We start from the raw sequence: 17,379 nt of genomic DNA, 5'->3' as shown, positions 1-17,379 counted from the left end.
AGCACAGACATGCCACCAGGGCATGTCCATAAGGGAACACGTCAAGATAATAATAAAATGTTACAGAAAGTAAAAAGAAACACAGAAAAATACAACCAAGCAGCAGGCAAATGCGCTATTACAAGAAGTAGCTACTTACAGTTGCCGTGTCACATTCAAAAAAATTCCCTTAAAGAGTAAAAGGGATTTTCATGCAGGAACGTCCTCAATCTCCTCCTCAAGACCACCTCAGGCAAACCTCTGGCGGAAATGGGCAGCTTGTTGAGGATCCTCACCGGCTGGTTGGCCAAGCTGTTTTAAGTCCTCCCCAATCTACTGTAAGGGAGGTTCAGCCTGTTCCTGTTCCTGGTGTCATGCCGATGAAAGTCACCTCTGGTAGGCAAGGCAACAAGTCCCCGAAAAGCTGCAATGGCAGACCTGTAAATGTAGAGGTTGAAGACTGTCATAATGTGCTCCCTTACAAACAGTGGCTTGCAATTCGCCAGATAATCAGCCCCACATAAAATTCGTATAGCCTTCTTCTGCACCAGCAATATCCTTTTTACTTCGGCGGCACCACCCCACAGTGTAATACCATAAGCCATCACGCTATGGAAGAAGGCAAAGTAGCACATTCGATGATGAGCCCCCGGGATGCAACCTCTCAGACTCCTCAGCAGGAACAGCACTCTATTGAGCCTGCAACAGACACCCTGAATGTGATCTCCCCAAGCAAGCTTACGATCCATTGTAAAGCCCAAGAGCTTCACCGAGGGGAAGTTGAACTGATCACCATTCTTGAGGCTGAACACAATGGACTGAGTCTTCTCGCTGTTAAGCAAAAATCTATTTGCTCGGAACCAGTCAGCCACGGTCCCCTCTGAAGCCTGCATCAGTTCATGCAGGTCAGCCAAGTCCCCATTGATGTCCAATAATGAGGTATCATCAGCATAGCATACCACTGTCCTGTTTCTGGAGAGAGCGACATCGTTTATCATGATCAGGAACAATAAGGGCCCCAGCACAGAGCCCTGGGGTACCCCACAGGTCACCAATCTCACCCGCGACCTTATACCATTTGCAGACACAGCCTGCTGACGACCCTCCAGGTAGGAGCGGAGAAGCACCAGAGGACTGCCAACTATGCCATAGGCAGAGAGCTTAGACATTAAGATGTCATGGTCTAGGGTATCAAAAGCCTTGCTGAGATCACAGAGAGTCAACCCAGCAAGACCTCCCCCCTCCAAACTCTCAATTACTTTTAAGATTAAATATCCCACAGCCTCAACAGTGGACCTCCCCGCTCTGAATCCAAACTGTGTACCTGCAAATAAGCCATTAATCTCACAAAATTCATATAGCTGCTCTGCTATTACCATCTTCAATATCTTTGAGAGTACAGGTAATATAGATATTGGCCTGTAATTGTTGGGGTCACATCTATCACATTTTTTAAAAACTGGAATCGTTTTTGCCAATTTAAGCTGGCTAGGAAAAACAGACTGAGCTAAACGTAGGTTTATACAGTATGTCAGGGGAACGACAATCAGCTTAATAATACTTTTTATAAACCTACTAGACATATAATAAAAGTCTTTACTAGTAGAGCTCTTCATACTGGATGTGAAAGTCTACATCTTGGGATGTCAAGGTTCCTTTCTGATTTGGTGTGGTGATGGTGAGTTGCACATCTTTGTACATACCTTCCAATGTTATCCTTTACAATATGCACAAGGGAGTCAAATACATACCGCCTGTGTTAGATGACAAAATCCTAATTGTCTTGTTTTGCAGCAGCAATATTCTTCTCGTCCCTGCCGCATGAACCCACAGTAGAATTCCATATAGGTTACATGACTATGGAATAGGGCATGGTAGGCAGTAGCCAAATAGTCTGATGGGACAGATGTCTTCGATTTTCTCAAAACGTAAGTGACTCTGGAAAGCTTGTGACACAACTGTGATATATTCTCGTTCCATGTTCAGCTTTGGATCTATCCAGAATCCAAGTAACTAATCTAAGTGAACATGTAGTTACAGGACTAGTATTTTTCAAAGTACATATTAGCATAGAGAAACGATAGCATAAGTAGATATCCAATGGTATAGGGCGTTTATGTCGCAACTGTTATCCCAAGCCGATAGTTCACGTAGTTCTTTCCTATGAAGCTGTGTGATGCTGGAAGTCTCTCATATTGTGCCGTTCATACACTCTCACCCCAACAACACAGAAAAAATTTACAATAATCGACAGTAATCGGCTTGAGATAACAGTAAAAGTTGCGACATAAATCCCCTATACCATAGAATATCTACTTACGCTATTGTTTCTCTATGATATTAGGCTTTGTGTCTTGTCCTCGTTCAATTGAAGCCTATTTTCTGAACCGGCTTTAATCTCCAGCAAGGAGTCTATCACATTCCACCTGAACCTGTTCTATACTTCTTTCCCTTACCAACAGGGTTGTGTCATCTGTATACAAGAGAGACTGAGCTCCTAATTCCAAATCATTGATAAGAATCAGAAATACTTACTTGATACTTGAATCCTTCGTCGTTAGCTGGGATGACCAGACAGACTGTGTCAAGGAAGACGAATCTGATCCCTCAGATTCTGGTGAGGCCATAGACATCGTTGAGGAATAAAGGCTCATCCTCCATCTCCGTCAGAGAATAGATGGGCCGCTCTACCAGTCGCTCCTTTATCGTGCGTTTGAAAGCATTTTTTCAGCATCCTTAACAGACCTGGCGAGCTGATTGAACAATTCAAGAGCCACTATGTGGAAGCTCCTTTGGGTCCCTGTCAGTCTGCTACGGGGTATATCCAAGTTCCCTGCACCTCGGGTTTGGTGAACATGTACCCGTTTCTTCAGGCTGTCCACATTGTCTTTTACATATTAATGAGCAATATATGTACTGGCTGAACATTGTCATAATTCTCAGTTTTCTGAACAGTGGCCTACAATATTCCAGGCGGTCCGAGAAGGTTTCGATCCTGATTGCCCTTTTCTGAAGCAGTAGCACGCCCGATGCAGTCGAAGCATGCCCCCAAATCAAAATCCCGTAGGTTATATGGCTGTGGAACAGTGAGTGATAGGCTGTCAGCAAATAATCCATCGTCACCACATATCTCAGCCTTTTGAGCAGATGAAGCACTCTTGAAAGTTTCGTACAAGTCTGAGTGATGTGTACATTCCATTTCAGCTTCCTGTCAATCCAGAATCCCAACAATTTCACTGGCACATTTTCAACATTCCCAGCTTCATTTTTTAATGAGCAAATGAGAATTTGGGATTTGTCTTCATTGAGTTTCAGGCGATTTGTCAGGAACCATCCGTTTGCCTCACGGGTGAGAATTTCATTTCTTACATGGACTTGGTTTCTTGGAATTCCTCTTGACATAATTGTTGTGTCATCCGCGAATAGCATGGAGTCGATAGCTGGTGTGAAGTCATTTGTTAGCAGTATGAATAGCAGTGGGCCCAGTACAGATCCCTGCGGAACTCCATGCTTTATATCTCTGATCTGAGAACTTGCTCCTCTTATTGAGACAACTTGTTTCCGGTTCTCAAGATAGCTGCTGATGGTCATGGCTTTAGGACTTGTCCACCAATCCCATACCCTTCCAGCTTACTGACAAGGATTTTGTGTGGAACACAGTCAAAAGCCTTACTCAGGTCAAAAAGTGTTAGGGCTAGTGTGTCACCTGTCTCAAAAGCATTTTGGATTTTATTTGTGAGGGCAATGAGGGCACTTGTTGTTGAGCGCTTACTCCTAAAGCCATGTTGAGCGTTGTTGAAGAGGTTGTTGTTTTCAAAGTTTTCCAGCAATTGTTGTTTCATTATGGTTTCAACAACTTTGGACATCGTGGGTGGGATGGATATTGGCCTGAAGTTTGCTGGCTGGTCAATGTTGCCCTTGGAGTGATCTGTGGTCTAGTGGATAGAGTGCTTGCGTAGCAGCATAGAGATCCCGGGTTCAAACCCTCTCACAACCAAAAGTTTTTTAACCAGATCACTCCCGTGTTATCGGATGGGCACGGTAAACTGTCGGTCCCGGCTGAAGTATGACAGTCGTAAGGCCCATTGACGGCTTAAATTATATATTCAGGCGGTGGGACCTTCCCGCAAGGGACTCTTCAACAACAAAAGCCATATGAATTTACTTTTTTCTAATGTTGCCCTTTTTGTGGATTGGTCTAGTCTTTGAGGTTTTCAGGATATCCGGGAATCTGCCACTTTTCAGGCGCTCATTTATAGCACTGGCCAATGGGTCTGCAATTGTATTGATAGTTTTTTTTCAACATATCGCAGGATACTCCATGGATTTTCTGTGATTTTGAATTTTTGAAATGCTTCACCACATTAATAATCCGTGCGGGACTTGTTTCTTTCCATGCAGTCATTCTGTTCTGTCCTATCCTGATGTTAGAGGATGGATCAACATCAGTGTTTGGTAAGCTCATCTGGATATCATCCGCAACTGACACAAGGTAATTGTTGAATTCGTCAGGACTCAGCGAGGATTCCACTTCTGATTTTTTCGGTCTATGATTGTTTATTACCTTTCATGCAGCCCTGCAGGTATTAGAGGGCCAAGCACTGATCCTTGTGGGACTCTATGAAGCACATCAAGCTCAGCCGACTGAGCATTTTCCACCTCCACAATCTGCTTTCTGTTCTGTAGGTATGACTGTAGAGTGCTGAGCACTACACCCTCAACTCTATAGCACTCCAGTTTCTGCAGCAGCAAAGTGTGTGATACGCAATCAAAGGCTTTACTTGAATCACATAGCACCAATCCCATGGAATACACTGCCTCAAAAGCCTCCAAAACACCCCTAACAAGAGACAAAACAGCTGTAGTGGTAGATTTGCCCCCGCGAAAACCATGCTGACTCTCCACAAATAACTTATTTCTCTCAGAGTAACTTATTTCTCTCAAAGTGGTTAACCTGTTGCTCCTTCATTACAGACTGACTTCATCAAATATATGATAATGGAAACAATGGGACAATGGAGACTGGTCTGAAATTTGCCAAAAATGATGTGGTGGACACGTCTAGTGAGGTTTACATAATAATAACTGTGTGACAGATGGAACAACATAATTGAAAATTCTCTGTCTTACCACTGCCTTCTATAGAAGATAGCTGATACCATTATAAATTATGATATATACTATTAATTTTTGTTAAATAATAATTACATTATATTTAATTCATCAAGGAAATATTTTTCTTCAATGATTTAATAATAAATTATAATAATTGAGATGAAATATTCTGTTAATTATTTGTATTTCTACATTGTTATGAAACTATCTGAAACGTTGTGGATCTAGAAAATGATCTGCTTTGCTGAATGATAGACGATTGGATTAACACCAATGTTAATCAAATTCTGCCATTATAACGTGGACCTAACTAAAGTTCAACAATTTTTTTTATAGTTGAATAAGTGACATCTCCCTGTTCATTGTAAACACACCAGAACAGGGCTTCATCTTCAACAAGAGGAATATGAATAGTCTTCAAGCTCACAAAAACTTGTATTAGTCACTGAGGTTTCACTGTATTCTATCAAATAGTAAAATGAAAAAAAAATCACCTCCAATCAACCATCTCAATCTCAACAATTAAACCAGCTAGCAAATTATTAGAATTATGGAGAATTTAAAATTCAACAAGACTGATCTATTGAGCTTTCAATGAATCATCGAAATATCACCTTCAATCAACTAGGTAGCCCAAGTAAAAATAGTAAAAGTCCACAGTCAACAATGTTTATTTCACTGAAATAAAGAACAGCAAGTTTCAGCAACAATAATTATAGAAACATCTTAATTTATGAAAAATAATTTTGCAATAATTCAACACTAATTTAAGGAATAATACATTGATAGGGAATTTCAGTTCATACTTACTAGTAAGTATGTTATAAAGTGTGCTATTCTATTATAGAATACAAAGGAACTATGATGTATCTGAATAACTGGATTTTCTATAGTATGAAACGTTTGCTTATCCTTATAACAATGGAAACATTTATTCGGCGTCTGTAAATTTCACGTTTAAAATCACTTTTAGATAAAAAAAATTGCCTATCCTATGACAAAGTGAAACGTTTATTCTGCATCTGTAATTTTTAATTTGACGTTTATGTTGACAGATGCTAATTGAGCTGTTAGATATTTGAATACGTAAGGTATTTCCATAATAGAGATTTTCCCTTTCTCTTGACAAATCTTACATTTTGCAGATTTACTGTCAGTCTTTCCTTGGTTCTTCTTAGAATTGTTAACTTCTGCCACTACCACTGATGGACTGAGAATATTTCCGCATGTTTGGCAAATCAATGTCTGAAAAAGAGAATATTGAATTTACTAATTTCAACATCTATGATCATTTTAATAAATTACTTCAATGGTCGATAGATATAACCATAGCCACCTCTAATACTAGGCCCCGGCCTACGATATTGCATCGTCGCAGTGTAGTCCTAGAATCTAATACATGATTGGTGAAATCGATTTAAAAAAATACCGGCTGATCTTTTTCACCAATCATGTATTAGATTCTAGGCCTACACTGCGACGTTGCAATATCGTAGGCCGGGGCCTTGTATTAGAGGCACAGTATACATACAGTATGGAAACTTGGCTAGTACCCTGACGCAAAAATCCGCCATCTTGTTAGGAAGCTCCGCATTGTAATAGTATTGATGGTAGGTTCGGATCACTTTAATGATCCGGAATAATTGATCTCGTTTACTGCTACGAGCCAATCAGAAGACCAGGATTGGAACTTCCCAAGGTCACGTGACGTTTCTAGTATTTGCGCCATGTAAAAAGCATTGGTTAGATAGGCGTTTGATTACAAGTTTCCATTCTGTACCTATTCTGTGTTAGAGGTGGCTATGATATCACTCGTCATAAATCAAACTCAATTTCTAACCTAAAAATCTCATGACTGAGACCACTGGTATTTAAGATGCAGTTTAACAACTGTACGTTCAATTTTTTTGGGCAAGATAAAAGTGTTTTTTCCATCTAGATTGTGACAACGGATTCAGTCCTGGAATATTAAAAATATTCATGATACATTGTGTAATATTTCCTGCAGTCATTATTATAAAATTATAATAATGAATTGTGAGTAAATCTCAATGGAGGCAAAGTTTATCAATATGCAAATATATGTGATAACAGTAATGAGTAGTTATGAGAGCACAGTGAATGGAGTGCATAATACCATTGACAAAATATAGCATAAGAAGATATCCCATGGTATAGGGCGTTTATGTTCCAATTTTCAATGTTAATTAAAGCCGATAGTCCTAGTAATTGTTTAACATGAAGCTATGTGACGCTGGTAGCATACTGTGCTGTGTAGCATCTCATACTGTGCCGTTTTTACACTTTCACCCGGCTAAAACAGAATAAATAGACAGTAGTAGGCGGGCTTGAGTTAACAAAATATCGGCTTGAAATTTGTACGTAAACGACCTATTCTATGGGATATCTTCTTCTGCTATCTTTTTTCTATGATAATACTTACAGAAGATTTGTCAGAGCAGTTGAATAGTCGATCGTGGAGGAGGAAGCAAGCTCCATGCGCGAGCAGGGCATCCCGCTCCATCTCCCCAAATCGCACGCCACCACCTCTTCTTCGACCCTTCACTGGTTGTTTTGTTATCACATCGATTGGTCCTGTACTGCGCACCTAAAAGAGCCAATAACATTAAAACCAAAATCGGATAAAATAATTTCATTTCACTTTTCAATTGAATAGAAACTAGAAATAACAACATACATTCCTCAATAAAAATTTTTAATACAAACCTTTACCACAGATCACTCTATGATGTCGAAAATTTCATGTTTTCTGCTCGAAATTTACGAACATAATCATTGATTAAAAAAAACATGGGTCGGATGAAAATTATCTAGACATCAATAGAAAGAAGACATTCTCTCCGTTATTTTGGTATAAAATTCTTACGCATTGCGACGCCCCATTATTCTGAGAGAAGTGATATTCAAAAGAAAAACAAATTTCACGTTTCCAATTTCATGAAAAAATTTTATTTAAATCATTCGACACTGGAACATTTTTAATACTACTGGGATATCGGGGATGATATACTACATCTAATTCTGACGTTAAATTGGAAATTTGAGAAAGTTAAAATTTTACACCATTTTGCAACCCTGTAATTTCTTCGGATTGAGGGCCAAGTCTCAACTTATTCTATTCAAACTATAATTACAAAAGATCAGACCTGATTGAACTCAAAAGTATTTTTCTGTAAACTTATTGAAGATTGAATAAATAAAGATTGTTAGTTGTATCTGAACCACCAGATCTTTTGGTTTCTCTGGACTCTGCTGTGTTTATAGCGTTCAAATGATTTTTAAATTGTTCTAGAAAATATTAATACTGGAACTTGAAGTAGTGATGCATTATTGTAGGCCTACCTGCCACTTGTCAGACACCATGTGCCTTAGACGTTGGTAATGGACGATTCCAAAAAATATGTCTGCGGTCATTTCACGACCGTCGATACCACTGTACATTCTTTCAGTTCCGTAATAATTGTATCCTCCTGGAAAAATGAATAAATCCTTATTTAATCATCCTCCAAGTAATAGAGAAATCCAATATTAATGTATATTGTCTGTAGGAAAAATTTTCAAGAGATTCTAATGATACATGATTAATTGATTAGAACAGAAAAGAGATTTAACTGTGTTTTTCCACTTCATTATTTAAGCTGCCAAAGGATCACTGACAAAAGTACATTTTTATCACATTATCACAGAATAATTTCATTTCATTTATTTATCGTCACATTACACCAATTTTTGAGTAACACTCATTTGACTGGGACATGTCAATACTAGAACAAAATTATATTTAAAAGACTTAGTTCTAACTTATTGAAAGTAAAATAAATAAATACACTCTATGATGTATCTCATCAAATTCACATGGAAATGAAAGTCACAAAAAGTTAAGTTGCACTCTACAGCCCCTTTTCATAAATTAAAATTCGGCAGCAGAGTATAGGGCTTTCTCTACTAGCATTTTTCTGACTGTTAGTTTGAATTTGTTTATTGAATCTACATTTCTAATGAAAGAGGAGTTTCATCAATTAACTAGGTTTCAAGACCTTAATCTTTGAGAGGAGAAATGAAAAAGTTCAAAATACTATATAGCACTATAGTCTATTCTATTCTGATACAACCATGCCAGTGAGCTGACAAAAAACTGATAATTTATCAGAAGATCATGAATCACTATTTAAAATGGATTCCCATAATATGTCAGTGACAGTGAAAATATAATTCTCACGAGTCCTAATTATTGGACTATTCCCATTCAGCCCGACCGTGCGACTATGAATAATCCCATAAGAGCTTATGGGAATTATATTTTCATTGTTGTGCGGGAATCTAGCTTTATAGTCCTAAATTACCGGAACAATATAATTCATTATCATATTCATGATATAAATTAACTTTTCACAATTACGATTCGGTATAATATCGAAGTTTTGAATGTAAATGTGCAAAAATGAATAAAAAATTACTAATACCAAGTTTTGCATTCAAATTTATCAAGTCCATAGCCTTGCGGACACCGGTGTGAAACTCATGAAGGCGACGGCAGCGTTTAGGGTCTGTTCACACTTAGCTATGCTGGAACTCGCCTTCGAAAGACGTAGCCGTCCTATCTCCCAATATTGAAAGCTACGCTACGCTGATGTGAACGGGACAGATTCGTAGCTTGGATTTAACACTGGGAGATAGGACGTATTTCAACGTAGCATAGCTAAGTGTGAAGAGACCTATAAATGGTTGACAATTTCCCGCTCCTGCATTTACCGTCACGCGTTTCCACGGGCGTGCACAACGCCCATATGAGAGGATGTTATTCAATTGATTATACTTTACCAGCTTGTAACATCTTTCCAAAGTAATCGATCGCTGTATTTTGTTCATTGAACTTGAAAGGCGATGCATCGTGTACGAGTCCATGGAGGGCTGCTGACTTCCCTGCCATACATTCGATCATCATAGCTGTAACCACAGTAATAATTATTCACTCATCAACAATATTGCAGTAAAAGCCTACTAAAAATATGATTTTATTCAAGCGTATTTAGATCACTTACAATTTTTAAAAGAATATATTTTTCCAAGAGATATTTTGTATCACTAAATAGGTTTGACTGGACAGTTCACCTGGGCAACGAAACCTGTCGCTTTCGATTTGGCTGTGCAGGCGAACAGGTGACCGAATAACAGTAGAAATTCAAATCTTCTTATCTGACTGTTGAACCTGTCTGGTGAACAGTTACATTAGTGCCAAATAAACCTAGAAATTCTTGTGCCTGTTTCAGTTCAATGCATTTTCCATCAATAATACAATTAACGGGTAGAAATAGTAATCTTTTCAAAGTAAATAAGGATTTTTCGAAGATAATAACATCTAATTAATCGTTCTATGTTCAATCAGTTTAAACTTACATCTTCTCAAAGACGTATACAATTTGCTGGATATACTATACATAAAGTGTTTTTAGTTATTAATAAACTGTCAACTATATCTTTCGACTGTGACAAGTGCAATCCATTATTTAAACTCACTCTGAGGGTAATATAGTTTCTACAATTCGAGACTTGGAAGGTGTCTCTAACTTTAATCGTATTTTAGAGCAATACATTATTATTTGGCCGTGCACTGTTAAAATTGCAAAAATACTGCTGCAACAAATAAGAATACTAATATCAAACACTATGAATATAGTGCTTATACAGCCATATATATAGCTAGCTATATAGCCATTATATAATATAAAGGGTCCGACATAAAAACCTGACGATTTTTGAGGGACAATAATCAAAGTATGTTTCGTACAATTAAAACATGATGTAAAATGTATCAAATTAAAGATCAAATTTTGCAATTTACAGTGAATTACATAGAGCACTTGAAACGTTTTTTATCTGAAGATTATGTCATCCAAATGTTTTCTGTTACTTTTCACACACTCACTCAACCCAATTCTAAAATTTGCCATTGCTCACTCAATCATCTCTTGTGGAATTACTTTAATTTCTCGTTGAATGACTTCCTATAGTTCTGTGGATTATTGGCTGCCCAATAATAACGGCAATTTTGTTCATTCTCAAATCCCGACAAAGGAAAATATGCCTCGTCACTTGAAAGAATAATGGCACCCTGGTGGACATTTTCGAGAATGATCTCACAAGCGGCTTTGCGATGTGTCCAATCATTTGCATTAAGTTATTGCACTAAAATGTATCTTATACGGATAGAATTTCAGGTCGGAATGAATAATTCGTCGTACACTTCGATCATAAATGGCTAGCGCAACAGCATGTTTCGCTGTTGAACGTCGTGGAGACCGTGTAGCAGCTACTCTTACCTCGTTAATGTTTTCAGGAATTCTCACAGTCCGTTTTCGTCCTGTTGATTTTGTTTATAGAGCAGACGACGTATTCCTAAAATTCTTTACCCACAATAATAAGATCGTATTTCTACTGGGAACCGTCGCGTGTCGATTTAAATTGAAATGTCTGCGTAATGAACGCTGTGTTACAATAACTGAGTCATTATTTTTGAAATGAGCTTCAATCAGAAACGCTCGATGTTCACTTGACCACGACATACCGTCTACTGAAATGGCATGAATAGACCTTCCGATGTACAACATTCCCGGCTTTTCAATGACAGTGATGCCAATTACTACAAAATCGTCAGATTAATATGCCGGTCTCTGTAGTTTTACATTATACAGTATAGTACACCCTTCAACAAATTGCATTGCATTTCGATAAAAAACAAATGTTAACAGGGATTTTCACCATGCTTCAGCTTTCAAGTTTTTGGATCCACCGTCTCCATATCACGAACCTCGTGTAATATCATAGCCACCTCTAATAACCTCTGTATTGCATTAGAGGTAGCTATGGTAATATCCATTGACGTTTCCCAGGGAGAGGAAAGGTTTTGGATTTTAAATGGCAATATGTTAATATTATTTAAAATGTGTTTATAATTTTATATATTAAACAAACGAAAAGTTGAAATACACATTTGAGATATCGCACTTACAAATGACTCCAGTTTCCCACTTTTCCTATTTATTTAAAACTTATTTGTTTTATTATCTTCTACTTGATTTGTTTGGTTTTATTATGTACTGCAAGTAAATTTTGTTATCATGGCGGGTCTATTGCTCAAACCACCTATTGCTTTTGTGGCGTTTCTATTATATGCACTGTTAAATGGGAAAAGAGTGTAATGGCCAATGGCAGGCGTTCATGTCCTTGACCAATAGCGGTACTCGCCCACTAGTATAAAATTCTGCTGCTTTTGTATTTAGTTTATCAGAGATTGACATTGGTGTAACAACCGAAACCGGTCGTTCTACTTTTAATAAAATCTGTGGTTTCGACAAGTTTTTATTCTTTTTATTTAATATGAATAATTAGCACAATATCAACTTCTCAACCACACAAAAAGTTTCCCACTTGTTCAAGTACCATATTTTTTACAAAAATGAGAATTTTCCAGCAACACGAAATAAGAGTTGAACTAACCCGAATAAATTTGTTCAACGTTGTAGAACATGAAATAAGGTAATAATTATCATTTCATATGATTATTTTCTTTTCGAAAGTATATTACTTGATACTTTGATTGAAATATTAACAGAGAAGATGAAAATTTCAGTCCTCAACCAAAATAAAAATAGTCTTCAACTAGAGAAGAATAATTTTTTAACTGGTCAAGGTACGCATAATTTAAGAGTGTGATGAGTAAGAGATAAGACATGAGAATTGAACTGACCAATTGTCATACGGGACGGGAAACCATGAGGATTGAAAACAATGTCTGGTACCAATCCACTCTCTGTGAAAGGAAGATCGGCAGCCTGCCATTTGTAGCTGCAAATTCCCTTCTGACCTGCTCGACTGGCGAATTTGTCACCGACTGAAGGATTACGCTGAAAATGGGATATTTATGATTATTGAATAAATAAATATATACGCTAATGAAATTCACATCTACACTATTCATTCATCTTCCAGCAAATTATAGTCAAGATTTGAGGATATATGTAGGAAATAATATCGAAAGTGATCAACTGACATTGAATAAATTTCTAGCCTAAAACTGTCTTCTTCATATTGCATGTTTCAATTGAATAAAATTGAAGAAAAAATATATGTGAATTGAAAATATACATTACATAATAGAAATAAAAAATAAGAATCTAAGTAGACTAGCCTTTTTTAAAAATTGTACAATTTTAAAAAAGGGTACTTGGATTTTCATTTTTTATTTTTATAAAGTAGCCCTAACGAAAAAAGACATTACATAATATCTTGGGACTATTTATATAAAATTAATAATCGAAGCTGTTTTGAGCACATGTCTGTTCTCGCTTTGTAATTTATGTCAATAGATTAATGGTATTCAAGTTTTCAAAATGATCTTCGTTAAATTGACGAATGCACGTGCAGGAGCAGTTAAAATTGCACACACTGGTTTCTAAAGAGAAATATGCATTGCATTTTTTCCCTATGTAATCTAGTGAATGACGTTATTGACAGTTCTTCCCTGATGTCTTTGGTTATTTTCCATGTTATAGCATCTGTTTTTCTTACACTTATACACAGCTATGAGTACGTAATGTATTACATAATATATTATTGATGCATAATTAAATTAATATTCTCTATTGCATTCAGCAGAATAGAAAATTGGAATGTGGAAATCTAAACATGTTTGAAGGGTCTGTCGAGCGCACTGGAACATAATTATGATTCCTTTTGCAAAAGTTACTATCGATAATTCCAGTCCACACTTATAAAGCGTTCAAAAATCTTGACCAAGCTTGGTGAAACCGCCGGGCATAAGTGTGTTCTCTTGAGTAAGGTATATCTACTAAGGTAACTCTCAAAGACTTGATTTGATACATCATATGTTTCCTCACTCTCCAATAATTCTCTTCTTGAAAGAGTTAAAAACTTATATTCTGTAAATACTATATTCCGCTTATTTTTCTTATTATTGAATCGGAAACAGTTTTGTGCTGTCGAAGCCTGTCGTTTACAAATCTGTATAAAAGTAAAGAAATAAAATAGATAAGTTTATGACGATTTATTATTGGAAGGCGATCGATAAAAATTTGCCAAACCATAAAAGATTTCAGAATGAAAGTGTTCATAATTAAAATCAATTAGATTTGAAAGTATGAAAAAATATTATTCAAATTCAGATAATATTAAATATGATTCAAATTCTGTATAAAAACAGAAACATTGATGATTACTTATGAGTGAGACTATTATTTCATAAAAGAGGACTGTAGCGAATCCTTTTTTCGAAAATATTTATATATAATTGAATATTAAGATGTATAATTAAAATTGACTATGCATAAATTTTGAGACTTGATAAGAACTTACTGGTATTCTGAGAGTAATACATGCTCTTGGATAGACCGATTTCTTCTGGCCCAAAGGATCAAACATTCTTACATTGTCGATTATTACTTCATAAGATCCATGGTGTTTTCCCGTGACATAGTTCTGGGTATCTTCATCATAGTAGCTGCGAAGACAAACACAAAATAAAAAAGTGAACATGTAACAAAACAGGTTTGAAGTACTTACTAAATTACTCCCAGGGACATGTATATCTAAGTTGACATTTTCTCACACCAACAAAAGGTTTCCAAGGTGGATCAATATCGATCAGCATCTCCTTCGGTAGCTGCAAGCCTCTCCATGTTTGGTCGTAACCTGTTGTTACCTTCTCTGTCTAATTCTTCCATGGGGTTGCCTTCCTCGAGGGTCGGGCGCTAATACTTTTTTCAATTTGGACTCGCCTCCTCTTCTCAGTACCTCCCCATCCCATCCGATTTTCCTACATTTCATTTCGCTTCCAATGTCCCGATTTCTTTGTTATGTTTTCCCCTCCATTCTCCTTGTTTGTAAGTGGGTTCATACATATACGATTGAAGTGATTGTAAATTATTATTATAATTAAACATCTGCCTCTTGAGTTTACATTTTCAAAGCAGAGCAATAGTGAAGTGTGTTGTTGCCGGACGTAACTTTCTCAGTACTGACTCGTACACTGGTAGCAGTACACTCTACACTGTCGCTGTCTCAGAGAGACAATTCATATGGTGTCTCAGTCTTCATCGCCTAAGAATGTCTCTGTCGCCCTTATCTGTCTCTTGTTGCGGAACAATACCTTTACTTTCGACCTTCCAATAGAAATGTGAAAAATACAAATTATAGAAAACATCCACAAAGGAATGAAAATTGAAAAAAATAATGCAAAATAAGTTGAGAATAATTAAGAAGCGTTAAACGGAAATTTATCAGAACAACTAGGCTACTACAACTAGATAGAAATAATAAGACAGAAAATAGAAGAAATACTATGCATACAAACATCAGTTCAAATTCAGCAAATTCTACTAAAATTAACACACTCACACACAACCACAAACAACGTTACTAACCTGTCCAGCCAAATCTAACTTCCTAATCCATCGCATGTCCCTACAGATGAGACCTCATCGTGGAGTTGGAATAAAGTTTCAAAGTTTGCATAATGGAATTCGATGGAAATTGTTATCGTATGGTGGTGAGCAATTGGGCAGGATCCTTGGGGACTTTTAACTGAGTAACTTTTTATATAAAGGAATTATATAACTTATTTGCTCCAACCGCGTTTGGATCAGCAACTGCAATTGAATCTAACAATATGCCTGAGGTGGATAAATGATGTGCAGCTTAGAGAGCTATCACGGGGCAAAAACTCGTAGAGGTTAGTAGTATTTTTCATGAAAATCAGGTTCATAGGATTGTCATGAGGAACTAGTGTTAAAGTCATCCATTATAACTGCCTTAAATGGGCAAGTTTTAAAAGCACTTCCACAATTTCTGCATATAGCTAATATTAGGTGGTCTGTAGAAAACTGCTATCAACAATTCAACTCGATTACACTTAATTAAAAAAAAAAACATGTATTCAGGCCTCGTTGCATGGGAGTTATATGAGTGACATTTACAAACAAGCAGGAGAGATATAAATCATGACGAAGTGCAAAATAAATAAGTAATCGGCAATGAGATAAGCACCATATTAATAGGCCTGGGTTGTTTAGTCTCATCAGTGATAAAATAAAAGAAGAACAGAAAAGGTGAGATACAACTGAGTTGGCTAAAGCAATGAGAGAATCCGGAAAGGTATTGAATAGCTTGCTGAAAAGCAGGGCCATCAGCGGACCTACTGTTGTCTAATCATGCTGCAGATAAAATTGGAAAGACAAACAATCAGGGGCAGAGAGAAGGGAGAAAGAAAGATATAATATCTCTTTCCATAGAGGCTATCAAAAAGGATTATGTATTGTAACAGTTTAGAAAATGATTTTATCTACCGAGATTGAAGAGAATAAGATAATGAGAGAGCCATATCATAAAAAGAGAGATTTAGTCAAAAGCAGAACAGGATGATCATGAAGAAGAGATCATTATCAGCATACATAGAGAAATAATAATGCAGATAGCAAATTAAATATTTAAGTGATATGGAGTTTTGAATGAGTAAAGAGCAGCAATGAAAAAAATCTATGATATCCTGAGTCTACTTTTATTCAATCAATTATTAATATCGATATATTGGAAAAGAATGAGTAGCAAATGCTGCATATAGAATAGGAGGTTGATATTATTTAAGGAACATGTAATTTTAATACCAGTCAGTATAGGTCCAAATGGAATGATAATTGAGCACTTCATACGATACTACATACTGTGCAGGTTGCAGGTTGGATTACAATAAATTATACATTTATACATTGATACATTGGCTGCAATGTCATTCTCAACTATGAATGATGAATTATAACTATAATTATGCAGTTATGAAGAGCCACTTCAACTAAAAATACGGACTCTCCTTTGAACCACCTTACCATAAGTAAGTTATTAAATTTACTTGACTATAATATATATATAAATAATATGATCAATCGATGAACATTGAATTGAAACATACCAATAATAGGGGGTTCCATCTGTGAGTTTTGAACCTGGATATGGAAGGCCGTCATCACCTAAAAATGTACGAAGTTCCGGATTTGCAGGATCAAGTCCAAAATACGATTTTGACTGGAATTTCAAATTGTAATATATTAAAGAGAGATGATAATGTATTTAGAGCGTTTGGATATATAACGTTAACATAGGAAAACTAAAAAAATATTCTACATTTTCCCGGCGCCTCCACCAAATATGTAATATATTAAAAAGAGATGTTAATGGATATGAAAATGTATAACA

At 36.5% G+C, this 17,379-nt stretch overlaps 1 protein-coding gene across 1 annotated transcript in view; it reads right to left on the bottom strand.

Annotated features, from left to right (window-relative positions):
* Positions 1-5,747: 5,747 nt before the first annotated feature.
* LOC111053315 (DNA-directed RNA polymerase I subunit RPA2) overlaps positions 5,748-17,379 on the bottom strand; it is a 49,219-nt gene continuing 37,587 nt past the window's right edge. Inside the window, exons 16-22 of the mRNA XM_039425094.1 lie at positions 17,096-17,208; positions 14,488-14,632; positions 12,863-13,019; positions 9,937-10,062; positions 8,458-8,585; positions 7,538-7,702; positions 5,748-6,339 (exon numbers count right to left, since the gene is read on the bottom strand). Coding sequence (XP_039281028.1) covers positions 6,106-6,339; positions 7,538-7,702; positions 8,458-8,585; positions 9,937-10,062; positions 12,863-13,019; positions 14,488-14,632; positions 17,096-17,208 — 1,068 coding nt within the window. The 3' untranslated portion in view covers positions 5,748-6,105. The remainder of the gene's footprint in view (positions 6,340-7,537; positions 7,703-8,457; positions 8,586-9,936; positions 10,063-12,862; positions 13,020-14,487; positions 14,633-17,095; positions 17,209-17,379) is intronic.

The sequence above is a fragment of the Nilaparvata lugens genome, chromosome 1 (assembly GCF_014356525.2).
Source record: "Nilaparvata lugens isolate BPH chromosome 1, ASM1435652v1, whole genome shotgun sequence".
Lineage (NCBI taxonomy): Eukaryota > Metazoa > Arthropoda > Insecta > Hemiptera > Delphacidae > Nilaparvata > Nilaparvata lugens.
Note: the sequence above shows the minus strand (reverse complement) of the source record. Positions and strands in the feature narration are given on the sequence as shown.